Below are 27,055 nucleotides of genomic sequence, written 5' to 3' on the forward strand. Positions count from 1 at the left end.
GGGCAGACGCCCCCCTCTCCCCTCTCTCTCTGCGGGGCAGACGCCCCCCTCTCCCCTCTCTCTCTGCGGGGCAGACGCCCCCCTCTCCCCTCTCTCTCTGCGGGGCAGACGCCCCCCTCTCCCCTCTCTCTCTGCGGGGCAGACACCCCCCCCCTCCTCCTCCAGACAGGCCCCCCCGCAGTGCAGCCCCCAGCCCCGCCCCCCTCCCTGCGGGGGACGCTCCATGCGGGGCCGGCGGCGGCGGGGGAGCCGCTCCCTCCCCGGGACGTACCAGGTAATCCATGTACCGGGAGGCGCCGTGCGCCGCGCTGCCGGGGCGGCGTGTGGTGCCGCGGGGCTGACAGCGGCGCGAAGAGCGGCGCTTCCTCCTCCTCCTCCTCCTCTTCCTCCTGTCGCCCGGCTCCGCGATGCGCACGGCTGGGATAGGGGGGGAGACGCGAGAAGGGATGGGGGTGGGGGGGTCGTCCGGGCGCTATCAGAGCCGCCGCCGCCCGCTCCGCAGCTCCGGCCGCGCCGCAGCGGCCCTGTGCGCCCGGGGGGGGGCGGGGAAGGGGCGGGGCACCGCGGCGCAGCCAACCCCGCCCGCCCCGCCCCGCCGTCAGCTGATCGCGCACGTGGGACGGGAGCGGCTGCTCTTAAAGGCGCCGCGGCAGCGGAGGAGGGGGGCGGTGTGCGACCCCGGGGCGAGGCGGCGGGAGGGGGACCGGCAGCAGCTCCGGGTGCGCGGAGAGGGTCCGCGGAGCTCGGTTGATGTGCGCTGGGGGCTTCGGGCGGGGCCGCGAGGGCATGTCTGACCGCGGGCTCTCGAGCAAAGGGGTGTGAGCAGCACGCCCGCCCCGCTGGAGGCCGCTCGTAGGATCTCCAGGTTGGAAAAGACCTCTTGGATCATCGAGTCCGACCATTCCTATCTGCCACTAAACTGTGTCCCTGAGAACCTCGTCTACCCGTCTTTTAAAACCTCCGTGGGCAGTTCCAGTGCCCGATGACTCTTTCTGTCAAAAAAGTTTTCCTGATATCCAGTCTGAACCTGCCCTTGTGGAGCTTGAGGCCATTCCCCCTTGTCCTGTCCCCTGTCACTTGGGAGAAGAGCCCAGCTCCCTCCTCTCCACAACTTCCTTTCAGGTAGTTGTAGAGAGCAATGAGGTCTTCCCTCAGTCTCCTCTTCTCCTCCAACTGGGATACGAAGATGCAGCATCGAATGAGATTACGTAAAAAGAAAAGTAATGCTGCAATGTAATAAAAAGCATTGCGAAAGCCAGAAAGGAGCAAAGAGGAAAGAAGGAGTAAATAAGGATTTGGGACCAAACGGGAATGGGCCTTTGTAAGGATGCGAGTGAGCAGGTGGTCTGGATTTAGTAACTGAGGTGGGGACTGTGTTCAGCCTTGGGCTCCTCACTGTAAGGAGGACTTGTAGGGGCTGGAGCGTGTGCAGAGAAGAGCAGCGGAGCTGGTGCAGGTGTGAAGAAGAAGTCTTGTGGGCAGTGGCAGAGGGAACTGAGGCTGTTTAGTCTGGAGAAGAGGAGGCTGAGGGGAGACTTTATTGCTCTCTACAGCTACCTGAAAGGAAGTTGTAGTGAGGTGGGTATTGGTCTCTTCTCCCAAGTGACAAGTGATGGGATGAGGGAAATGGCCTCAAATTGTATCAGGGGAGGTTTAGCCTGGATATTAGAAAATATTACTTCATGGAAAGTGTTGTCGAGCATTGGAACAGGCTGCCCAGGGAAGTGGTGGAGTCACTGTCCGTGGAGGTATTTAGCAGATGGGTAGATGTGGCACTTAGGGACATGGTTTAGCGGTGCCCTTTGCAGTGTTAGGTTTATGGTTAGACTCGATGATCTTAAAGGTCTTTTCGAACCTAAATTCTGTGATTGTATTTGCTGCTCTGATGTTTGTAATGCATTAAGTCCTGTTGCAAATAGGCTCAGTGGCAACATCCAGTGAGCGTTGGAGAGCACTGGTAAAGGGAGTGTGTGTGTGTCCCAATCCAAAAAGCAGATAGTCCTTTTCACTAGGTAATTAATTTTCCTCATGTGTCCAGTTTAGAAAAAATTTGCTTCCTTTGACCCTCCTTACTTTACTTTGGGAATCAATGTCAAATACAGCTGTGTAGCAAATTAAATTTAGTTTAGAGTACCAATTAATTTGTTTACTTTTAATCATTAAAAAAAATATAATTTTAGTATTTTAATAGCTAAGGGGTGGAAGGAGGGATACAGGCTTGGCCCTTCCTGCTATTCAGGCTTTTAACTGTTTTCCATATAGTCACAGCCATTGCTGGCAACTTTCTGCTGATCACGAGATGTCCTTTTAACAGTGGAAACTGCAGGGTGAACAGAGGTGGCTAAACTATGCCTCTCAACGTGACAAAGGAACTGCAAGAAAGTATGATTTCATCATTCTTCTCCTGTCATTTCATGTGATTTTTAATGTTTTGCTGTGGTTTCCCCTTAACCTTTAAAATCCTTCCCACTTCTTTTTAGTGGCAGTAATACATCACTGTTGAGACTCGCTGCCTTTAGACATATCTCTAAATGAAGGGTAACTGGAAGAGAATCTAAAAAGGACCATCAAGAATTAGCAGAGGTTTCAGAAATGTTTTCTGTGAGATTAATGGGAAAGCACAGGGAATTATTTCTTCTAGAGATGATTGAGGGGAAGATAGAACCCATATGTAGGGAGTTGCTGCAGAAACTATGTTGTGATGGGAAGTGATTCACTTGCATTGCAGCAATGAAGATTCAGCTTAGAGGTTGGAAAACATTTCATTAGAAGGGTTGATGAAGCACACAGGCATCACTACCAAAAGTAGTAGAATTTCTGAGCCTGGTCATGAATTACATAAGCATTTTTCAGATGTGGTTTAGTTAGCACTGATTTAGAGCTGGAGAAAATTAACTAGAAGACCTTTCTATTTTATATTAATCTGATAGCTCTGATTATGAAGGTGCAGTGTGTTTATACATGCAAAAAAAAATACTTATTCATGAATGCAATTGCGAATACATACAATTTTATATGTGCAGTTCTATTCTAGCTTATAAACAGGTCTTCATGAGCTGAACAGAATATGAGTTTATGAAATCAGAAGAATTTTTATATAGACACTGCAAATCCCACAGACTTGATTTAAAGTGAAACCAAGCCTAAGCTATTCACTATAAACACGGTAGTCATTTGGCCATTATAGTGTATTAAACTTATAAGGATTATCATTAAACAATAGCAGAAGGTAAGCACAAAAAAGTCCTACAACACACGCCTTCTAGCCTACTGACAGTCATAGTGTTGCTGAGATTTTTCTAGCAAGTCCTGTAGGATTTGTTTCATCTGACAGACGCCCAATTTTATTTTGGAATATTTGCTTATGCAGCGTTAGCTATCTTCATAGAGAAGCTTGTCAGCAGGAACTAACATGTCAAGATAGAACAAAAAAAGATCAAAGTATTTTAATGGAACAATACTTTATGAGGTGGCTATTAGGTGGTAACTCTGGCTTCAAAAACTTAAGTGAGCTTTGTCAGAGAACACAAGTATATCTTCTGCTAAATCCTGTGGCAAAAATTCTTTCTGTAAAAGTGATGTGAAAAAATAATCAGCATTGGACTCAGGCTTTGACTCTGAGAGGTGCTGAGCACAGCAGTTAATCATCTGTTGTTTATACCTGTGCAATTTAATGAGTTTGAACATTTTAACCTACCATTGCCACCTGCCAGATTCAAGGTTTCATGGCATTAAAAATCACAATCAGCAAACGCTGTAGGTGGAATTGACATAAAATTTGTTTATTCATTAGTAGATATTAGCAAAATGGGTGTTTAAAATGTAAATACTGATGAATACGTGTATTTCCAAACATATTGGAATGGAATTAGCAGAGTTTTTTTTCAGAAATGCACAGCCAGCTGCATAGATAGAAGTCGTGCAGCAAGCGTTATCCTGGAATGCAACTGGAGGGACGGGCATGCTTTAGTAAATCTTTTGGTCATACCACCTTAATTTCTAGTCTCATTAGTTAAATAGATTCTGGCAAAGATAATGCTTGTGCAGAAGTCCCGCAGAAGGCAGTGATATCCATTCAGTAGTGATAAATAGGAACACTTTGGCCAATGTTTCCGCGTCGTGGTTGGAATGACCTCCACACTGGGTGTTTTATAAAAGGTGCCCTAAAGCAAAGTGACCTAGTAGCGTTACAGTGATTAAGATAATCTAAACCACTTTGCCATATCAGAATAATTTCATTCATAGAGAGAACAAAGTGCATGGTATATTTTTTCTCCCCTCATTTCCCCCTGTCCTGCCCAACTGCCTTTCTCTTTAGTAACCTTAGGTGACAGGCAACTGACTTCTGTCAAGAAGGTAGTTGTACTAATCTTCAGTTTCTACTGAGACAAGATGCCCAAATAGCTCTGTTTAAGCTTAATTACAAAGAAAAAAAAAATTATCCTTCTAATTAAAGTTAGAGATAACAGAAATAAAGTATTCAGTATCTCTGCAGGTATTGAAAAAGACTACCTTAGCCATACCATCTTACGTTTTAACCTTCAGTTTTCTGTGGTGCAAGGTTGTTACAGAGGTCCTACTCAAACTGTCATCTTGGCAAGTCCTAGGATAGTTGGCAGCAGGGAAGCAAAACATTAAAACGTATCTTCATGTTACGCTGTATCCTTATGCTAGAGTAATAAAATCCCTAAATAAGGAAAATAAGGAACAGTAGATACACAGTCTTAGTGGCTGAAGTTTTTCTACATTTTAACTTACTTTGTTTCCAAATCTGACAGGAATGCTAAAATAACTTGTAGCAAAAAGGGTAAGTGGTCAAAATTAGTAAGAAATAATTTGTTAGTATGGATGTACCTTCATGGCAGAAATTAAGCCAGTTTTTAGCCTCATTAGGAAGAGGAAGGAAAAAGTAGTAACACGTGCCTTAGAGTTTGAACTCCAGTTAACAGTTTACACAAAAGTAATTCTCTTACTTTTATTCATGTTAGCTAATTTAAGGTATGCAAGCATGTGAACACAAGTTATAATTAAACCTGAATTTTGCTATGCGGCGTATCCTTAGGAGCTCTTTTTTCTTTAAAGCACGTCCTAAGGTTCTACTGACTATTTGCTTAAATGCTTTGCCACATATTCCTGATGAATTAGAGTGCATAGCTAATGCTAAGGTACACATATCAACATACAGTTGAAACAGGATTAAAAAGCAATATCAGAGCATAAGACTCTGGAAGCAAAATCTGAGGTATAGATATTAGTGCCTGAAGAAATCTTAACAAACCTTGAACAATAGCAGTCCAGAAGGAGAATCCTATGTTGGTCAGACGTATGTACTAAAAAGATTGTGGTTCAGCCACTTTTGAAGACAAAGAATAGGGAAAGGTTATGTCAAATGCAGATTATGTTAAAGGATTCCCATTTAGTTGAAAAGCAGGAAATAGGGACCAATTCAATAATTTTTGAGGGGAAAAAAAATAAATGTAGTTCAGTAGGAAAGAAAATAGATGTAGTCTGTGAGGAGGTATGGTGAATTGAAACCAACAAGGTATTTAGGAAGCCTTAGAACCAAGTCATATATCTCCGAAGAGTTTGTTTCAACTGTAACTGTTCCTGAGGCATTTTGTGATGATTCTGTAGGTACAGTTCTATACATCTGAATTAATTAAAATTTGAAGCAATGATATGCTGAAAGAATCCAGATAAATCAACTTAGTGCTCCTGCACTAAAACAGCAGATTTTTTTTAAGAAATTTAAGAAAATAGCACTGCATTTGGAAATAATGTCTGGAAGAAGGAAAGCAAATGTGTGTAACAAAGTATTGTTCCTTTTTCAGCTCCACTGATCTCTCTGTACTGGGGCTATTAAGTAAATAACTTGTGTTTTTAAATCACTCAGCTGTCTCCTTGGTGTCCAAAAGCAACTCACATACACAAATCTGAATGGGATTTGTGCTGTAGGGATAACATGAGCTAAAGGCAATCGAAATGTGTTTGAAGCACCATGCCTTCTAGGTTTGTAAGCTTCCACTTAAAAGTCTGTGTAACCACCTCCACCTTCACATGAACTACTCTTGGAAGGTTAACACATGGAATACAACACTGGAGGTGTTCAGGACTGATTATACTGTTCTCTCCATAAGGCAGTTTTGTTGACTGCTGGCTACTCTTTCAAATACTGTAATTCATATAAAGTGATTTCAGTACTTCGGCCAACTTAAGTTAGAAAAGCAGGATGGTTTACATCAAAACAAGTTTACCTGTTGTCTTTTCTAAAGTTATGATGAGTAACTAAGTTTGAACAGAGTAGGCTGTTAAACATACCACCACATAAAAGTTTATTGAACAGATGCCTATGTATGTGCTTCAATTACAAATAAGTTCAAAAGACTTTAGTTCGAATGTTTATAGAAGCAGAATATTAAGTAGTTCTTAATTTTAAGGTTTGTTCCTTAATTCACTTTTCTCTTGGAAATCCACAAGCCAAATTTTTTGTATATTACAGATTTTTAGAAAATATTCTGATAGCGTGAGTGGAAATGAAATCAGATCCCTGTGCAAAATGAATGATGTTCATAATGAGAACGGTTGCCCATTCAGAATTACATGCAGAAAGCTACTTGAAAACATAAACAGTATTTGCATCCAGCTTTTGCATCTTTATATATTGTAGCAATAATGAGGACATCTTCTTTTTGGAACATTGGACACTGTCTCAGGAAAACCATGAAAGTCTATCCCTCTCTTTGCAAAGATCCGGGTAGTTGAGGAACCAATTCATGCTCCCAGTAAAAACACTGCTTTCAATAGGAGCAAGACACTGCACTGGCTACTTGACCTTCTTGTAAAGGGGTCTTTTTCAGAGGTTTTCCCAGTAATCCAACTGGATTTTCTGCACTTATGCACTCATTTTTACCACTAGGTGGATTTGAAAGAAGAATATGATTCTTTAATTCCTAACTGTCCAGAACTCACATACTCTTAGTGCCCTGGGTCATACTGTATCATCTGCGAGCTCTCAGGTAGTGCATATCCATCCATGGCCAAGAAAGAAATATGGAGAAAACAAGTGGAGCACTTCAGATGTATTCAGATGTCCAATCAAAACTAAACCACATGAAGAAATGGAATGATATAATTACACCTCACGTAGTTAACACATTGATCAAAAGATCTGTGGCACTTTGAAGCTGATCGTGTAGCCTGTGTACTTTTGTAATACATATTTTATCTCTGAACTTATGCTGTATTTGCATGACAAGATCTGACAGTGTTACTCTCTGCATGGAAGATTTTTTAATGAGAGACAACAAAACACCATCTGTTGGGACACAGGCAGCTGACCCTGAAATGCCATCACTCTGACAGTAATTTGTACTGTATCTTATTCCCTGCCCAGAAGATCTTTCCAGTAATAATGTTCCAGAATGACTGGGAGCCGCTGTCCAAGAGTGAGTACAGATTCTAACGGCACACAGTTGGGCCTCTGTATCCTTTAAATACAGGAAAATGGCAACAGATATGTGCTAGGATAAAGTGTGACATAGTATGAGTCTGCTTGTTTAAATCCATTAACTTATAGAATGCTATAAGAGGTATACAGTTAACACTTTAGCTCTCAGACCAGAGTAGGCACCTGGAGGGAGTCAGAGAGAGGATTTTATAAAGTCTCAGAAGCTCAAGACTAATCAGTAATAAATGGAAATTAATCAATATCAAGTTCTGCTGTGTTGAAGAAATAATTGGCAAGGGCCCAGCAAGTGTATTTGAGGGTTGTGTTCTTTAGAACTGATTTAAGGCAGGAAAAGAGGAGCTAGGGGTGAGTTTAGGAGGGGTTGGTGGGAAGGATTATTGGAAAAACTCAGGTCTTTGGAAAGGAGTGGGCTTATGGAAAGAGGAAGAAGAAGGTTAAGGGAAGTTCTGGGGCTTCAGGGCGTCTCTCCACACCCTCACTACCCCTGATGCCTTCAGATGCCAGGATACAGAACACATCCTGCTGCCTCCCCCACTTCTCAGTAGCCTATCCTCCCTCCACACTCCACTCCCATCTGAAAATGTAAAGGCTTCTTCTTCCTTCCTCTTCCTCCCATTCAATGGCCGTCAGCTCCAACCCTCCCCAGAGGGAGCATTCACCTGACTCTGCACAGATGGGACAGGGAAGGGACTGTCAAAAATAAGCAGGCAGGCTGTTGCCAGGTCTCACTCTAACAGCCCACACTTCAGACAGCCCCGCTTTACCCCCAGCGAGATCTTGCCAAGTACGTAGCAGAGTCACATACTGTAGTTTATTTTGTCTGTGCCTCTCAAGTTAAACTTGCCTCTTGCCACTGGTGTTTGTTAGAAAATCTTTCACAGATTTCAGCTGATTTCCAGGAGTTTAAATGGAATGGTTTGTTAGCAAGAATCTTTTTCCCTTGGGTGTTTGGAGGAAGCTCAAGGAAGCCTTTACTGCTATTGCTCCCTTTGCAGCACTATTTGCGTGTTGGTGGTATTTACACAGTAGTTTTAAGATGTCCTTGTGGGCTGCTAGAATATGTTATAGTATATATACTTGGTTTATGTTCTTTTTTATGGCTCCTTGCAGAATAAAATTTTTTAGAATTTTTTCCTCCCCTGCCGAACAAGCCAAAATAATAGTTTGGGTAAAACAGGTATAATCCTTCAGGGAAAAATATGGTGCAGCAAGAGTTAAGGACATTATTGACTGAACCAGCTGTACGGCATTACGCTATTTAAACAATTTATTTCTGCTTATGTGTGCTATGTAAAATTAGGTGCAGAAAACAGCTAGAGGCAAAGCCTGTTGTAACTCCCTAGTATATTAACTATGACATTTAGACTTTTTAAGGGGGTGAAACATGTATAATGATTTGTTCATGCAAAAGCGTGGACTAAGGCTGTGAGCATTTAACCAAGGAACCACTGCTTCTTTGCCCTGGGGAACAGAAGATGGTCACCGACAGGAAAGGATTCAGTCTGGAGAGAACAGAGCATGCTCTGCTGTCATTGGCTTGTTTATACGGGGAAGATGCACCAAACTAATAAAGTTGTTAATCGACAGTTATATTAAATGTGAACCTGCCTTTAATACGGGCAAGGGCAGATCTGTGTTAACTGCTTTTGTCTGAGATAATAACAGTTAGACACTGTATTTAAAACCACAGTATATTACCACATAAAAAAGTTAATTTAGGATTTTCTACCCGAAGGGGTTCAAAGCGACGATGGAGGTGCCATGTAGCTGAATTTAAATATCAGCAATGTACCCCCAAAAAGCTGTTCTGTTGGCAGGTACAAGCACATTGTCTTGAACCAGTACATCTCTCAGTATTCCTTGCAACTGCCTCTCACTCTTCAGGCTCTATTAACCTGCTTTGGGACTCAGGACGGGAAAAGATGTGACTTGATTTCTGTCAGGATAAGGTTCCCTCCTGACAGACTTCCTGCACTAAGTTTGCACCATTAAATATGCATTAAGGCTTGCAGAGACTCAGGAATGAGACCAATTCCACACACTTTATAGTAAAATGTAATCAGAAAATAAGAATAAGCAGAATACTCAGTTCTTTTATAATATCTTTATTTTATACAAACCACAAATTATTCATTATTATTCCACACTTACTATTTACAGGAAATGGCAAGTATACTCAGAAAGTCTCAATGTCTGAGATTTACTTCTTAAATCTTTTCTATCTTATTAGTGTCTACCATGGAAGTGTGAGTTATAGTAGCTATAGATTGAGCAGCATGCATAGCACTGTAAGAGATTTTATTGCTTCTGACAGTATTCATTGTACCTCAACCATACAGGGCAGCATAGGATTATACATAATATCTGCCATTTTAAGACCGTTTCAAGAAAACTTAATTCTACAATAAATTTACTGCTGTGCTTTTGTGCTTGCAGTTATCCACAAATATTCTTAACATTTTTCACATATGCAGTTTAGCATGCTAACACATATAACCACTTATCTCACTTATTGTCACTGCAACATTTTTTCCTATTAACGAGCAACAAGTTTCTGAGGCTTTTTTTTTTTCTACTCTTTCTACAGTATAGGTATTATAAATATGAAATCTGTTTGTCCTTCTGCTCCCTTTCTGTCCTTACACGTGGAAAATACAATTTCAATATGAACTTTGCCCAAGAGAGGTCTGGAAGGTGAGCCTAGAATTACTAATTTTAAATAGAACTCAAGCCATTTAATCTTGTAAAAGCTCTTTGTAGACAAAATGCATTAATAGTGTAATAAGCCTAGAATGGGCGCTCTTCTGTGTTTTCTTGGCAAACTGATATTTTCCTGGTGAATGAAGCAAAACCAAGATCATCAGGAATGCAAACAACAAAGCGATATAATGACATTTACTTTACCAACTCCAGCAAAAGGTAAATTATAGAATCATAGAAAGGATTGGTTTGGACGGGACCTCAAAGATCCTCTACTTCCAACCCCCATGCCATGGTAAGTTGCTCAAAGTGTCATCCAACCTGCTGGAAACATCTTTTGTTTCTACTGAAAATGCATTGATTTGAGAAACTTTGATTACTACACGCTTTCTTTTTTTCTGTATACTCATCCTCCACTTGCTGTAACTGATACTTCCATGGTGCCCCCACCTGTAGCATTAAATGCAGCCATGCACTGCTGTACTGTGACATCCTATGAAGCAAGTGGCATACTTGGTGCCATAATAGAGGAAGAGGGAGGGCTTATCCCTTCCAATGAGTCTGCAAGATGTTCTTTGGTTTCATCAGGAATATTACAGGTGTGTTCACATGAAATTCAATTTCGTGTTTGTCAGCAGCAATACACTTTCACACCCAAAATTCTTACAATCCTTGTTTGCTTGGTCTTTTTCCTCTTTTTCCTCGTATGCTATCTTGTCTCTGTGTAAGAGTTTTTGTGTACATGCATTCGAAGATACTGCCTCTCTTGAAAAACCTGATAATCTAAATAGGGCTAGGATCCTGATATGTCTTCCCCCACTCTTTGAAAGCCGAACAGAAGGACGGTGGTTTGGCAGAAGCCAGGCAGAAAAGCCTGCAGCAGAGCCAAGAACTAAGACCGGATTTCTTACCTCCCAATTCAGTGCCCTAACTGCAAGACTAGCCATCCTTTCTTGCAAATGTCTTGGCAGCTGGATCATAAACCTATCTTGTGAGTAATGAAACCAATTAGTGATGATTGTTTGAACAACCCAAAGCCAGTAACACTGCAGACATGCTAGGGAGCAGAATTATGCAGCCGAGAAGCTCAGTTGCATTTCATTCAAGGCTATAGGGATAACATGCTCACCTGGAAATGCACTTCCAGTCAGGTAATTCACTGTGTGGGTGGTAACATCACACTAACACTGTCCCCCTTTTACCACTGTTACTACACGGTTTCTAGTTGAGGGTGTAAATACAGTGTGAATTCAGCCATTTCAGTGCATTTGTTTCGTCTGTCCTACATGCAATTACAACTCCAAAGGTGGGGGAAAGCAAGACAAGAGTGTGAATGTTCTGAGCTCATCCTGAAGAATTCTTAGTTAGGAATAAAGGGCATTTGTCCTGTGAGTATACTCCACGTAGTTTTGAACATGGGAAAAACTGGCAAGTAGCTGAGCCATGAAGGAATGAAGGGAATCACAATTTAAAAGATGTTGACAGACCTCTCAGTCAAACTGAATCTCAGATCAGGAGGACGGGTCACAATAGTCAGGGTTTGTTAAAGCTCATTAAGAGTCTCTGACTTAGGGGTTTTTCTTTTTTCCTTTAAGGGAGATGCCAGCAAAGTATAGGCTTCCTGTCTTTAGCCCATGTGGAGGAATAACTGTTCTATTTTAATTTCTGTTTCAGCATGAAGGATAGATAGATTTCTATCATATCTGATTTTTGTAGTTCTGGCTAAATAATAAACTGAAGCTTTCTGCATAACTAACATGAAATTTGATCACTTGCTTCTACATGGAGGGTTTAAAAACAAAAGGAAGGTCAATGTTAATTCATTAATATGTAACTGTTAATACTTACTGAGGGAACTAAGGCTAAAGATTAATGTTACTCTCACACATGAAAAATCGTAATTAGTGGTACTAAAATAACAGGAAACTGGGAGAATCTTTCAAGTACGGTTTTGTATATTGTGAGAACATTTATGTTTATAGCAAATTATCTTCATTAGTATCAATAGGTAATTTTCCATTCTCCCTGTTCAGCAGTTTGGTGTGCATGGGAATGAACTGTCTCAGAAACGAATGAGCCTTGGACAAAAGTAGTGTTTTTCATATGTTCACTGTGTGATATCTAGCTTTCAGTGGTCTAAGACCTATTACTGCGGTACGAACAGACATTGGTAAAATTCCCAGTAATTTCAGTGGGATGCAAATAGACCCTTCCAATAGAGGCATTTTAACCCAGATCCTACCGGGTCCTACGTACCTTTCCTGATATTATTCCTACTGCAGATGGGAAAGTTCTGTTTCAGCACTGTTGGGACAGTGGGGAGAACTTACCCTATAGATTCAGTCTCCAGACAGGGAACTGACAAGAGGTTTCAATTCATGACATCTGCTCACTCGTAATTCTCATGAAGGAGGAATAGATGGAAGTCACTGTGTGGTCAGATCTAACTTCAGTTTAGAAAACTTTACATTACTATCCAAATTATTTCTCAAATGTGATTCTATCTTTCTACACATACTGCATCTTCACAGCAAATTGTGTATCACAGTGAAAAACAAGGAGAGGACTAGAAGCCTAACTGTTGTGGCTGCAAGACAGTAAATGTTCAAAGCACAACATTAAAACCAGTATTGAAATAAGGCACTTAGGAAGAAAATGTTAGATTTCAGATTTAATCAAGTCTGCATATGCCTATCTAGTAAGACATACTGTCCAATTATTTAACTCTACTGTATATTTTCTCCTTAACAACTATCTTATTCTGTATGCAATTTTCCTTCTTCTTTACTGTTATTATTTCTGTGTGTAGCCCCTATTATTTACTCACCACTTGTCAAATTCTGTCTGAGGGTAGAATTATGCATTGCTTCAGCACAAGTTTGTGATAGTAAGTGCTTCACAGATATTAATTAGTTCATTTTCACAACAATCCTTTACACTGAGAGAATATTATTATTGATTGCGTTCAGAAGCAGGAGTGAGGCACAGAAAGCTTAAGGTCAGAGCATCTACTGATTTTTGGTACTTAGTATAATACAGTCAGGATTCTGTATTATTTAGCATCAAGTAGCATCCTAGTCAGACCCCTTTTAATATTATCTGAAAGTAGAGATCTAAGTGCCTAACACTGCTGCAGACTAGGTCTTGACGTTCCAGTTCAGACCTATGCAGTCTAACAAAATGGGAGCTAATGGAGCCGAGTATTTCTGCTAGCCTTTCCTCCCACATCTGGAGGTAATAACTGCAGGGTGTTGCATCTGGCGACACAGGGGATCAGTCCAGTCATTCTTTAAATGTAAGCAATTAACTCCTTACTAGTTTGTACCAAAGGCATTGCTGACGTTTAGTAGTGTCCCATGGCAGACAATTTAGAACCAGAAAGATACCCTTTAATGAACTCACCCACACCTAGGAGGTGGACACTAAGGGTGACAAGCTCTTGAAGACAAATGACTGCAGTGTTTTGGAAACCTCTTACGTTCTTTGCATGTTCAAATGGGGCTGAATTATGCAAGTGGTCATGCACCTGATATGTTATTGGTATGTAGCAAGGATCTTTTTGTAATGACATCACCTGGCTATCAAAATGCTTACTTCACGTTTGGATAAAAATAAGCCTAAAACATGTGAAAATAATGCTGGACATTTCCGATCAGGAAGTTAACATTATTATTAGACTATGCAAAGTGACTTCAAAGACTAAGGAAATTGAACATCTACTGAGAAGAAATACTAACTTTGAGGTTTTACATAATTACAGTGTAGAACAGCAGCAGTAGAATGACTAGAAAACAGTTTTCCAGCTTGCAGAACAGTCCTGTGTCTTTTTATAGTACAGTCAGGATGCACTGTTGGCCCTGTGAATAAGTAAAATAAGAAGAACAGGAAACTAAATCTGATCTCTCAAAATAGCAGAGTCCTTTTGCACTGTTTAAGAACCTAACCTTAGAGGATGCTGCTTTCCAATGGTGTTAGATTGGGATTACAGAATTACTAGTTGTTCATATGTTGGTCCTAAATCTCTGTTGTTATGCTGTGTGTGCGCATTAGCCCTCCCAGAATAACAGTTCATACTAGAGTTCATTGCTATTGTTAGCTTGCTGATTGCTAGAGGCTCTCTATGGCTTCCTGTGCTCAGAAAGAATGAAGCATGATTTGGCAACTGAGGCCTTAATTCATGTTCCTGAGCAGAAAAGGGGCCCCTCTCCAATTTACACAGATTCAGGTGTGAGAACTAAATAAAAAACAACATTCAAAGTATATCAAAGTGAACCTTTACCTCCCAGGGAGGACTAGAAACCATCTCCTCCTCACTTGGGTCATGTGCTTAATCCTAAAATGTTGAACATATAAAAAGCAAAATCATTGCCAAAAAAAATTCTAACATTGCTCCAGTGGAAAAACATGCCACAGGCCATAAACCACTGGCATGTGACTTAATAGTCTCTCATTGTTCTTAATCCTGTTATTGTTTTCTTTGCTACTTGTTTCCACAGCAAAATTCCAGCAGTGATAGAAAATGGATGACAGTGAGACAGCGGAGTCCATCTGAAACTGTGTGTAGTTGTTTCTCTTCTAGATTGTAGCTAGAATAAAGTTTAATCCTGCAGCTTCACTTCTCTGATATCACCATGGAATGTTATGGGAACAGCAATGTGAGTTGGCAACTGGTGAAATGGACAGACAATTACTTATTATTCAATATCCAGCTGCCTTCAGTTACTATCACTCAGTATATTTTGCTGAATGAGAGCTTGCTTCTACAGTAGTAATCAAATCTCCTCTGTTTTAGAACATTTATCCATTTTGTTTTTCATTCTCGTCTTCTTCTAACTTCTTTATTCATACATCATTCTCCATGTAACCAAATATATTTTTAATTGATGCAAAATGCCAACAGCACTAACTCCTTTTGCTGTATGTCAAATTCTGCTCTGTGGTTTGTGGTTCTGCCTATGGTTAACTCTTCTGAATTACGTTCCTGTGGCTCTGTTCATCCCTAGCGGAAAGAAGACCCATCTCGCTTTGTAAATAATGGTCCATACTCTTTGGCTGTCTCTAAGTTGTTGTGCTACAATCTATATGAAATAGCTAACATGCTTTAAATTGCCCAGTAAAGATCTTGGTTATTGTTTAAAACTTCTCTCCAAAAACAGGTAATCACATAAAACTCCAGTATTACAAACATGGTTAGAGAATTATCCTATTAGCCTGCACAGACCTAATTTACCTACTCAGTACAGCAAAAACTGATAAGGAAAAAGAAGCTTTTACTATGGAAATAAAACAGTTTCTATAATATAGGAGTTAAATCTGCCTTTATAAACATTGTTGCTTTCTTGTGATCTTACTACAAGTATTTTATTTCTCACACAACTTGCTATCTCAACCTAAAGCTTAGCACAATAAAGTTTAACGAAACATCTTCTGACCTTCAGCAGAACAACATCCAAACAATAGATTCTTGCACAGCAATTTTGCTCTATATTATTATAAAAATAGCTGTGTTGATAAATATTTGTTGGGAGGAAAGGGTTGCAGTAATGGAAAGAAAGTGCTACTTCACCTACTAACCAGGTGTCTAGTTGTATTTTGTGAATATTTCCATGTAAAAAGATTATTACTTATAGTGTATAGTAAAGATCAAGAGAGATTCTGCCCATGTGTTATATGATTTGATGACTTTTTTAAGAAGAAAAGCGAGTCTCCCATTATTTTTTTCCTTCTTATATGGCATGGAGTCTTTGCATCCAGGCAAGTGTACAAAGGAGGCCAGAAAACATTTGCAGATTTTTCAAATACTAACATGTATAAACAGAAGCTACAGAAGCTCAATCAAGAGAGAAGAGAAATCAGTTTTAAATTTCAGGCATAACACTTCATTAAAGCATTCACTAATCATGTCTGTGGAATATGGTAACTGTCCAAATCTTGTAAATTAAGATTAACAGTAAATTTAATCTGTGATCTTAAGAAAAGTCTGGCCAAGTTCTGTCTTCTGAGCTGAACTCGGACAATGAAAGAACATGTAATTTCAGAATTAGTATGGATGATAACATTAAAATTAAGAACGTAAATTCTCCACTGATATACACTACTTGCAACTCCACTGAAGACAAAAGGATTATGTGGTTTATATATCATAATTTTGTCTGATTTACCAGATTTATCAGATTTAACTGAAAACTCTGGCCACAGAAAAGAATTTCTAATATCAGATTGTATAACCTCTGCAGCCTTTCTGATATCACCAAAGTCAGGAAATTAAGACCAGATGAGAATATTGTTGGAACTGCAATAATGAAGGAAATAACGATTCTGACACAGGAGCCAGATTTTGGTTGGCTTTCTGCACGTGGGCAGGTAAGACGAGGCAAAATTTTTGCCCATGAATTATTGTCTTTTGATTGGAAACCTGGAGAGAGGCTGGCTATGTGGCCCATTAGAGGGAGACACGGCCACCAATAAGTTTCACATTATCCACTTTAGTCAGTGTATGAAGACACTATCAATCTCCTATCAGTCACTCTAAACTTCGGGGTACCCCAAAGTCACTTGAGACTTTGGGATAAGCCTTCTGCTCTCATTACTGACCCACTTCGTCTCCACCTGCTCCTTGTCATTTAAAGATGCTCATCACAGAAGTTAATTCCCATGGTACACTGACATTGAACAGCACAGTTATATCACTACACAAAGGAACTGTTCACTAATCATAACAAACTCTTTCTGTATATCCTTGACAAATCACAGTAGTTGCTCGTTAAGGACTTTCTGGATGAGGTCCTTCTCGACAGGTTGGCCACGTTCCAGACCAGCAAGCTGACTTTTAGATTCAATGAGTTATGGACTGAGTGATTAGGAATTCTTTGCTTGACCTGAGGGAATTATCCCACCTTGGTGATGCATGATGGTAGGTCCCTTTTCTGTTATTTGGAGAATTTTTTATGGATTCTCGATGCTAAATAAGAATCTTACTGATTCCAATTGTACACTCAAGAGAGTAAAAAAGAATGCAGGAGGCAGTATTACAGGATGCCTTAAATCAGTGGAGTAATTTATCATCCAGTACCAAAGCTGCAGACTTTAGCTAAAGCCACAAGCCACCTTCATATCAAGAACCATTCAGCTGTTATCTCTTTGCTGGTGACTACTCAGAAAGCATTGTCCACTGCTGTAGAGTTTTCTAAGTACACAGAAATAAGTATTCTACAATGTAGTTTTGACTCTAGCACTTGTGTCATAATACAATATTTTAATGGTGGCTGAGCAACAAAGTGTGTTCAGTTATAACTTTAGTTACTTCCAGCACTTCAAGACTGTGAAAATTTTAAATCTTAAAATTAATTTAGTAAGTTCAATTCTTTTCTGGGAAGTAATTATTTTGACTAACACATCCAGAGCATCAGTATGCCATAGGTCTTCAATTCATTCTAGCTATTTAACTTCAGTCTTAACTTTGTTCTTAAAAAAAAACCTAAACATAATCCAATCATGGAGTCTTTGTGGTAATTGTAGGTTAGCATGTTTTATGTGTAATATAGGTTCTAGATTTTCCAGCCCTTACTCCTGGAAGCCCTAATGAGTATCTTATTTTAAACAGCAGAAATATTCCTACTCGCAGAAAATCATAGGTGAGATTTTCAATACTTCTATTATTTTTACTGAAGTGGTCAATCTCAAAACATGCAAACCTGAAGATCTGATCTGTGGAATAGATGTTTCACATCCTAAATAATCAAATGAGTGCTATGAAGTTTAAATAGATCTAGTATAAATCCAGTCTTGTTGTACTCAATTGACTTGAGCATTACCAGCAAGTCTCAAGTCAAGACTTCAGTGGGGCAGCGGAGGAAACCTGAAAACTGGCATTCTTCGTGGAACATTAGTTAATTTTTAATGGGTGATAAATAAGACTGTTTCTACAGCAAGAGCACATTAGATCCTGCCTTTCAGTTGCAAAACAGACCTTCCAAGCCCTTAGGCACATTATTCTCTTTTAATTGTTCATTTTTTCTCTACTGTTCTGTGTACAAAAAGTGAACAGATTATTATAACTCTAAATATAATACTATAGTTTGCTTTCTACAGGAGTTCCTTAAGAATTTCTGAGACACGTGCCTTTTTCTATAATAGACATAAAAATATTTAGAAAACAAGCCATGTGAATAACAAAGCAAACACTTGTAAGTAGTCTATGACATTGCTTCTAAGTAACTTTTATAGTAGCTTGAAATTTAAAAAACATTATTATACAAGATGCATTTTTATTCATTTGCTGTTCTGTAAAGATGTGGCTCCAAAAGTGGCTGCTGTGATTTTGTCATCCCTCATCCTTCATCTGCCCCACTGTCACCTCAACGTATCAAAAAAAAGTCTTGTAACAATGGGCGTAATGTGTCAAAACGATAATCCTCTCCGTGCTTCATTATAGTTCTTGCATAGCTTCCTAACAAATGAGCAAATTCTTGATTCTCAGTGCAAAAGCTGAGATTAGTTTTCCATTTCTTAAGAGGTCCTTAAAATTAGGAGACTGAGTTTACACTAATAAGTGAGCATCAGTGCCCTGCAGAGATTTTCCAAGAGGTTGAGCAGATCCAGCCTTTTCCAGGTTTTAAAGGACATGACCCATGGTCTGAAGCCTTCCTTAAGTAAGCTGGCTGTACAACAGCCTTTACAACTTGCAAGTTTTGTAACACAGCATGAAGTCTCACTGCAGAGAGTTATGTTGTCATTTACTGACCCATATAAACACCACGTGTTTGGAATGAGACATTAATAAAAAATAATCCCTTGATATTTCTTGAAAACAGAACATCTGACATCTGCTGACTGGACACTTGCCGTAGCTATGATTACATTTTTTGTTATTTCAGAGCTTACCTACATCCAGATCTGACAATCCAGCTAAAAAGACCACTCGTAGCTCTGAGAAATAATGTACTCAAAGTGACACAAGTAGGAGACAATAATTTTCTCACTCTACAGAAATGTTTTAAATACCTTACAGAAAATAGCCCTTTTCAATCCAGTTTCCTTAAGTGTCATGCAATGTTCTACTCTCACATATGTTTTATTTTATTATCCAACTCTTCCATATCAACACAGAGCTTAACCTCCCATATTGCATATAGCAAAGCCTGCACTGGTAAAACCAACCAGGTCCTACTCTTCCTTATGTTTCCTATACATTTCCAAGCCTGAAGTGACCACAACCTTTCTAAATTACATGTGAAGTAGATCATGGGTTACATCCTTGGGTGCTTTGGTAAAAGTAATCGCAGTGCTTTGCCTAAATTCATCCAGCTAATTACATAGCTCTCATTTGAATTTAGCCTATTATGTTTTGCTAGAAGAGTTCTTTTCCGCTTCATGCTACAAACCTTTCCACTTATTTCCCCTTTCAGTGGTTATGGAATATCAACGGTAGTTGAAACACATACTTCTCTTCTGGAAATCGAGAGAATTGCAAACAGACAGTCATAGAATCATAGAATGGTTTGAGTTAGAAGGGACCTTCAAGATCATCCAGTTCCAACCCCCCTGCCATGGGCAGGGACATCCCACTGGATCACGCTGCCCAAGGCCCCATCCAACCTGGCCTGGAACACCTCCAGGGATGGGGCAGCCACAGCTTCCCTGGGCAGCCTGTGCCAGTGCCACACCACCCTCATTGTGAAGAATTTCCTCCTTATGTCTGTCTAGTCTAAATCCTCCCCTCTCCAATTTAAAGCTATTCCCCCTTGTCCTGTCACTACGTGCCTTTGTAAAAAGCGCTTTTTTTTTTTTTCCTTAAGAAATCTATTATTTTAAAGTTGTGTCAAGCAGGATGCACCAGTATTTCTCCAAGATATGCATTAAAAAAAGTGTTACTCTCAAAAGCTTTTGTAACTTACATTTTTGCAATTTACTATACAATTTGATCAAGAATCCTGCTTTTTTTATTGTTTCCACAACGACAACATGAATCAAACACGTACTGCCCCCGCATCTAAAAAAAACATATATATATCCTAAGGAAGGAGCTCTCCTAGGCTGAAAATAGCCTGCTGTAAGTTAAATTCTTGCTGCTTTCTTCCTTTGATGTGCCTTTGCGCACAAGCGTTTCACAGACTGGTGATGATGTCTGGTACCAGCGTGCAGCAGACGGGTCACGGTTATCCTTTCACAGCTGTTTTCTCGTCTCACCACACGATGGTGGTGTGACCCACTCGTTCCTGCAGGGTTCTCTCCCGGCCAGCTACAAATAGCCAGTGGATCCTGTTCCTTTCCGTCAAAAATCCCCACAAGAGATTGAGACCTGGAGAAGTCGGTCTGCGTGAACAGCATGAGGTTCAACAAGACTGAGTACAAGGTCCTACACCTGGGCCGGGGCAAGCTGCGCTTTCAGTACAGAATGGGGGATGATGTGATTGAGAGCAGCCCTGCAGAGAAGGACTTGGGGGTGCTGGTCGATGAGCTTGACGTGAGCCGGCGATGTGCGCTCACAGCCAAGAAGGCCAACCGTGCCCTGGGCTGCATCAAAAGAAGCATAGCCAGCAGGGCGAGAGAAGTGATTGTGCCCCTCTGTTCCTCTCTTGTGAGATCTCCTCTGGAGTATTGTGTTCAGTTCTGGAATATTCAACATAAGAAGGGTATGGAGCTGTCGGAACAGGTCCAGAGGAGGGCTACACAGATGCTCAGAGGGCTGGAGCACCTTCCCTACGAGGACAGGCTGAGAGAGTTGGGGTTGTTCAGCCTGGAGAAGGCTCTGAAGAGACCTTATAGCGAACTTCCAGTACCTGAAGGGCCTACAAGAAAGCTGAGGAGTGACAGTTTATGAGAGCATGGAGTGATCAGACCAGTGGCAGTGGGTTTAAACTGGAGAGGGGCAGATTTAGGCTAGATATTAGGAGAAATTTCTTCATGATGAGAGTGGTGAGGCACTGGCACAGGTTGCCCAGGGAAGTTGTGGCTGCCCCATCCCTGGAGGTGGTCAAGGCCAGGTTGGATGGGGCCTTGGGCAGCCTGAGCCAGTGGGATTTTGAAACTGGATGATCTCGAAGGTCCCTTCCAACCCAAACTGTTCTATGATTCTGTATGTGTGATCAGCAAAAATACAACATGGGCTGGCAAATGCAGGGCCACAATTACTGATTGCCTCACTGCAGTTTTGCCGAGGGCGGCTCTGTAACCCTTCCCACGCCTGCTCGTGGTTTCCCACCTGCTGTGCAGCACAACATGAGGCCTTCCCATGAACAGAAAAACAGGGAAAGAAAACTTGAGACACTGAGCGGGCAGTGAAAGGCATCAGCACTACTCCTACCAGATCTGCTCTGAATGTTTAAAATGACCCCAGTAATCAACTGTTTTTAAAATGCATTCCTTGACCGAAGTGTGCTATAGGTATTCGTAGAGTATAGGAGCACAAGCATAAAAAGTTCTTGAGTATTGCAGCACCACATCCATATTTAAATTTGAAAGCCCAACAATATATTCTATATTTCAAGGGTGTTTGCATTTCAAGTGTGTTTTCTTTTTCCAGTTGACATATTCTCTGCATTAGCAACAAAGAAGTAAGAAAGATGGTGCTAATTCCTGAACCCATAGGTGGCAAACAGAGAGAAGAGGGGACTGGGACCAAGGAGAAAGTACAATGGGAGTGCAGAAAGAGGCTACACAGCTTCCATACCAAAATCTTCCCAGCTCCTTGTCCTACAGAGTAGAAAGGGATCATAAGAACTTCGACAGAGCTTTACACGTGGCAGGAGTTTAGAGGGTATTCACAGCACCTTTCATGCTTGATAGACCAGACAGACTGTTCCATGTTTAACACAGACTTTTGTAAATGTAACACAGCTGTGTCTGGGAATAGACATAGGAGTCCCACAGTGAGCTGCACTGAGGTGGTGGTTTCTGTTTTCATTTAAAGGGTAAGAATAGGCAAGTTTACCTTTTTCCAGGGAAGAAGGGAATAATTAAAATAAAATAAAAACTATATAAAAATATAAAAATAAATGCAGGTTTCTGCACAGCACATTTGTTACTGAAGTGCAAAACCTGAAGTGAAGTTATGTCAGGATATCATCACAGAATTCAGTAGGGACAGCAGTAACTTTCAGTAATCTCTAAAAGCATAATATCACAACCAACTAGGCAAAATGCTCCACTTCAGGGTTAATGTTTCCTCATCAAGTGAATCATTGGCTAGCAAAACAGAAAACGGCTGCTGAACAGATAATGGGCAATGCTCCAGGTTATTTTTATCACTATTTTAGCAAACCATACACTTGAAATTGCATTTTTAAATTATTTCCAGAGGACAGTTTGACAGGAGAAGAGACAATAGACAAAGTAACATAACTCTCATTTCTCCTAATACTTAATTAAATGGTTGGCATTAATGTAAGTTATCCAGAATATTTGATCTACCTTTGAAAATTTCCTTACCTTGGCATGCAGCCTTCATGAGTGTAAAATGTAATGGACACTTTAGAACTTTAATTATAGATATGTCTGGTAATCCTGCTCTACTATCCACTCAATACAGAAGTTCATTTCTGATAGCTATTGAAATTCAGATGCCCTTTTCTTTGTGAGTCTATTAGTAACAAAAGATCCCATATAAACAGACTTACCATTTTCATGGTAATGGAAGATATAAGGGCAAGAGAGGGACAGAGCTCTGAACAACAATAACCAAACAAGAATGATGAAAGTATCTTGCTTGATTGTTTCTAGCATGAGTGCAACTGAGGGAAATAAATAGTTTTCATCATCAGTTGCCATAGTCCATTCTACTTAACATTACCAAGCCCCTTCTAGCAAACACACTAAAATTTGGAAATGCTTTTCCCTTTTCACTGCATTTTCCTCTTAGGCTTATTAACTAAATTATTAACACTTGCAGGCAATATTTGCCCTGAGACCACAGAGTAGCAAGAAGATTACACCACAGAGTACCTTTCAGCTCATCAGTCCTGCTCCCCAGACACACGCAGTAGAGGGGATTCAAGCTGTTAAGCCCTAAGAGATGAAGCTTACTGGGAAAATGCGATAGTATTAAGGATCTGGTGTTGCTTTTAGTGTTCTGCTGCAGAAAAATAACTGCCCTCTTCTGGAAGCTGTGAAACAAGAGCTTTCACTGTAATTCTGCCTGCACAGAGTCTGACTCACTGACACACTGGAGAAGGCTCTGCTGTGTTTGTAGGTCACTAAGACTGCAGACTCAGCCCCTCAGGCACACCTTCTTTGGGCAATGGTGATTATGGTTCCCTCCTCCTGCCTTGGTTAACCCTGCCTGTATTTCATCTGCGCACAATTTCTGCAACACCCAATGCACTTGATAATTTTATAGTTGACTGAATGTGAAATGTCTTCTCTTCCTACTGTCAAGCTAATTAAATCCATTCCCTTGCTAACTTTGTATTTCAGTAGGGAGATATTCAGAGTTTGTACCTATTGCTATGTATCTCTTTGAAAAACTTCCATTTAAATCAAAGAATCTTTCACAGTATTTTCTGCTCATTATTCATAATGACAAACAGCACAATATTGCAATAATCAGAGGTGCATGAAAATCTTGCTTTTACTACTTATGCCTGAAAGCTGTGCACATGTTGAAGCCACTCAAGACTCCAGCACTATAAATAGTGCTCTATTGTTAGTCGATAAAAGATGAAACTAGTCTCCTAGCACTGGAGCTCAGCATGCCCTATTAAATGTTAAGCTCTGCTGTGCTAAAAGTGAAAGGCGACATCAACTGATGAGCTAGTCTGCCGTTAAAGCATACAACTGCAAAGGGTCTGCTCTGTCTCTGCAGCTTCCCCAAAGCAACACAGGAGCAGCAACTTATCGTCTGCCTCAGCAATGGCAGAAGCTGTTATAAGACACTGGGTGGAAACTCCCGTACGCTATCAAGAGCAGTTTGCTGTCCAAGAGTTGGAAGCACATAAACTGGACCACTCTCTATACGCTTTGCCGGGCCCTTCTACAGCTACGGTGAGCAACGGAAGGTGTATCACGGAAAGTACAGCGGGGACAGGGAAGAGTGACCAGGAGGAGGAAAACAAACATTTTCAGGTCTTGCTGGATGTTGTGCAGTTCCGCCCTGAAGATATCATTATTCAGACTTTTGAAGGCTGGCTCCTGATCAAAGCTCAGCATGGACCCAGGATGGATGAGCACGGTTTCATATCCAGATGCTTTACCAGACAATACAAATTACCTGATGGAGTAGAGAACAAAGACTTGTCTGCGCTTTTCTGCCATGATGGCATTTTGGTTGTTGAAATGAAGAACTCAGTGGGAAAGAATGAATCTTGTCCATAGTTGTTTGGTGAGATAAAATAGTTCTTAATATAACAAAATAATGTCATTCAAGCAATGCTGTAGAGGGTACTAAGCATGTGGCTGTATTTACTGTGCAGGAGAGAAAATATTTGTACATATTTTGCAGTATGCTGAGCTTAATGTTTGATGTGAAATGTTAAACTGATTGTGTCCATGCACGTATGTGTTGGACAGCGAAGTTTTTTGAACAGTAGAAAATCCAGGCTAGTCACAGCGAGAGAAAAATAATCTGATAAGGTATTGAAAATAAAGCACATTTACAAGTTCAGAAGGAACAGTTGTACTTCTAGGGAATAAGCATTTGTCATACATAGTCATAATCATTAAAGAAACGATAGAGCCTTCTGTGAGCCTTACAGAAATTTACTTTGTGTACCAAAATGTGTTTTCTAATTTTTGAGATCAAATTCTTCTTCGTTAGACTCCACAGTTTAAGCTTGTATACCAAAAATATCTTGAGAGATTACTATTTAGAAGTGTGTTGCATGTTTGAAAGTCTAAGAGAAAAGAATAATAACTGACTATATTTGCTTGAAAGCACAGTAAGCAGAAGTGATATTTTCTGTCAAAGACAAATAAATTGGAAAGAAAACATTCAAAGACATTTAGGAATTTAGTTTTATTTAGCATATTCTGCTATCTATTACCAACTGAAGAAAAAATAAATGGCTTACAAATACACAAAAGAACCAAATTCTTCGCTGTGAAGCCTAAGTAATAAAAAGACATTATTCTAGCACAGATGCCTTTATTCTTATGCATTTCGGGTTGTCTTGCTTTTCAATCAAATGAATATTTTATTCTTCATGTTGCTTGACAGCTAATTTCTGCAAAAGCAAATTTTTCTATGTTTAGTTCCAATCCCTCTATACTGACATGGGCTCTACGTGAATCTAATTTTAAGTGTGGGGGCTTCTTACTACAGACAGAGGCTTAATTTCTGTCCCAGATTATCACATTTCATATGAATGCTAGAGATGAAAACCATATCCACATGCTATAACTAGAATCTCGTCTTCTCAACATTAAAAAGAAAAATAGCTCTAAGTGAATTTGTAAATACACAAACGTTTGAGGAGCTCTGCAGCTACAAGCTGAACTGCCTCCTTTTATGTGTACTGGAGATGAGCATGACTGCTGTGCTATTAATAGTAAAGGAATGTGGAATGGAAAGTGCCAAGTTAAGTACAGTACCTTTCTGATAGCCATCTGCTGTTTGGACAAGTCAAAAACATATTCAAATGAAACTGAATACAAATACAATTTTAAGAATATGAGAAAAATCTGATGAACAAAACAGAGGGTCTCAGCAGCTGAAGCCACAGTCCCTTTAGTTTAAAGTGAAAGTCCTAAGCTTGTACTTCTGCATATGTCCATTCATTAGAAAGATTTGTGTCATGGTTGTTTAGACCTGAAGATCTTTGAAGGAATTGACTTTAGTAAAGTGGGTAGTCCACGTTCTGTATTTTACTCACTACTTGTGCTAAAACTCAGAAGAAATTTGTACAAGAAATATAGAATAATGTTTGGGTTGTAAATTTGCATCGTGCGTATTTATTTTATTTTTTAATAGAGCAGAAGTCAAACACCTAGTGTTTTCTAAGAAACCAAGCCAAATATAAAACGCTTGTACTTGCATTTCAACTCAACTCACACTTTTCCTTCATCTTGTCTATATTAAGTTCGTGTATTGGTTGAAGATGATAAACAATCACATTAGAAAATATGATCTAGGTTTTCAACATTTTCAACACCGATGGAGGATATGATATGTGTTTTAAATAAATGAGTTCTAGATCTAGGTCTGGATTTAAACTTTACACACCAACTTTATAAAAGGTCACGAACTTATAACATCACCTTACAGCACAACTGTTGGGACAGACTTCAAGATCACCAGTTTGTAACCTGCTTTGACAATTTTTTATACAGAGGATTTTGTAAATTTGATCACTTAAAATTATAGGTAATTATAAAAATTATTCTAGCTATGATGGCAGTGATGGTATTCATAGCCCTACAGATGAAAAAGCAGTTCTAAAAAAAACCATACCTGATTTAATTGTTTTGAATTAGATCATGATTAAACTACTGGAAACTTGGCAATGAGTTAGACCAGATAACCGAAACGTCAATGTCTGTTCTATATATGTTCATACTATCGTTACACACAGTCCTGCTTCTGCGTGCAGGCCTGCCTCACAGAACTGGATGGAGAATTTGTCATTTGGCTGTTGTATATCATAGGTGGCTTCACCTCACTCTGAGTCTGGGTTTGTACTGGCTGAGAGAGGCAAAAGCTGTGCCCTCAGTGTCCCTCAAAGCCCACCCAGCTGAAACAACGGATGCAGCCACACAAATGAAGCTCTCTAGGGAACATGCAGCTCTCCAAGGCTGCAAAGTGCCTGAGTTTTGGGTCCGTATCAGACACCAGCAGCGAGGTAACCTATAGCAGATTCCAGGGAAGGTTTAGGTTGGAAATTAGGAAAAGGTTCTTCACTCAGAAGGTGGTGGAGCATGGGAACAGCTCCCCAGGGAAGCAGTCACGGTGCCAAG

The 27,055-nt window shown here is 40.2% G+C and overlaps 2 protein-coding genes across 9 annotated transcripts in view; one reads left to right on the plus strand and one right to left on the minus strand.

Annotated features, from left to right (window-relative positions):
* The window catches only part of ARL15 (ADP ribosylation factor like GTPase 15), a 217,971-nt gene extending 217,519 nt beyond the window's left edge, over positions 1–452 (minus strand). For both annotated transcript variants that reach the window (XM_054053547.1, XM_054053545.1), the window contains exon 1: positions 272–452. In XM_054053547.1, coding sequence (XP_053909522.1) covers positions 272–283 — 12 coding nt within the window. In that variant the 5' untranslated portion in view covers positions 284–452. The remainder of the gene's footprint in view (positions 1–271) is intronic.
* HSPB3 (heat shock protein family B (small) member 3) lies at positions 189–26,280 on the plus strand. Of its 7 annotated transcripts, XM_054053550.1 has the most exons (5): positions 259–274; positions 7,394–7,445; positions 14,665–14,823; positions 16,405–16,531; positions 23,970–26,280. In XM_054053550.1, exon 5 carries the CDS (start codon positions 24,017–24,019, stop codon positions 24,476–24,478), a length of 462 nt encoding a protein of 153 aa, XP_053909525.1. In that variant the 5' UTR covers positions 259–274; positions 7,394–7,445; positions 14,665–14,823; positions 16,405–16,531; positions 23,970–24,016; the 3' UTR covers positions 24,479–26,280. The 7 variants fall into 7 exon arrangements, with proteins under 7 accessions (XP_053909528.1, XP_053909524.1, XP_053909527.1 ...); XM_054053548.1 differs by lacking the exon at positions 16,405–16,531 and having other exon boundaries at positions 257–274; XM_054053549.1 differs by lacking the exons at positions 7,394–7,445; positions 16,405–16,531 and having other exon boundaries at positions 232–274.
* Positions 26,281–27,055: the final 775 nt, after the last annotated feature.

Source organism: Cuculus canorus, chromosome Z, assembly GCF_017976375.1.
Source record: "Cuculus canorus isolate bCucCan1 chromosome Z, bCucCan1.pri, whole genome shotgun sequence".
NCBI classification, from domain to species: domain Eukaryota; kingdom Metazoa; phylum Chordata; class Aves; order Cuculiformes; family Cuculidae; genus Cuculus; species Cuculus canorus.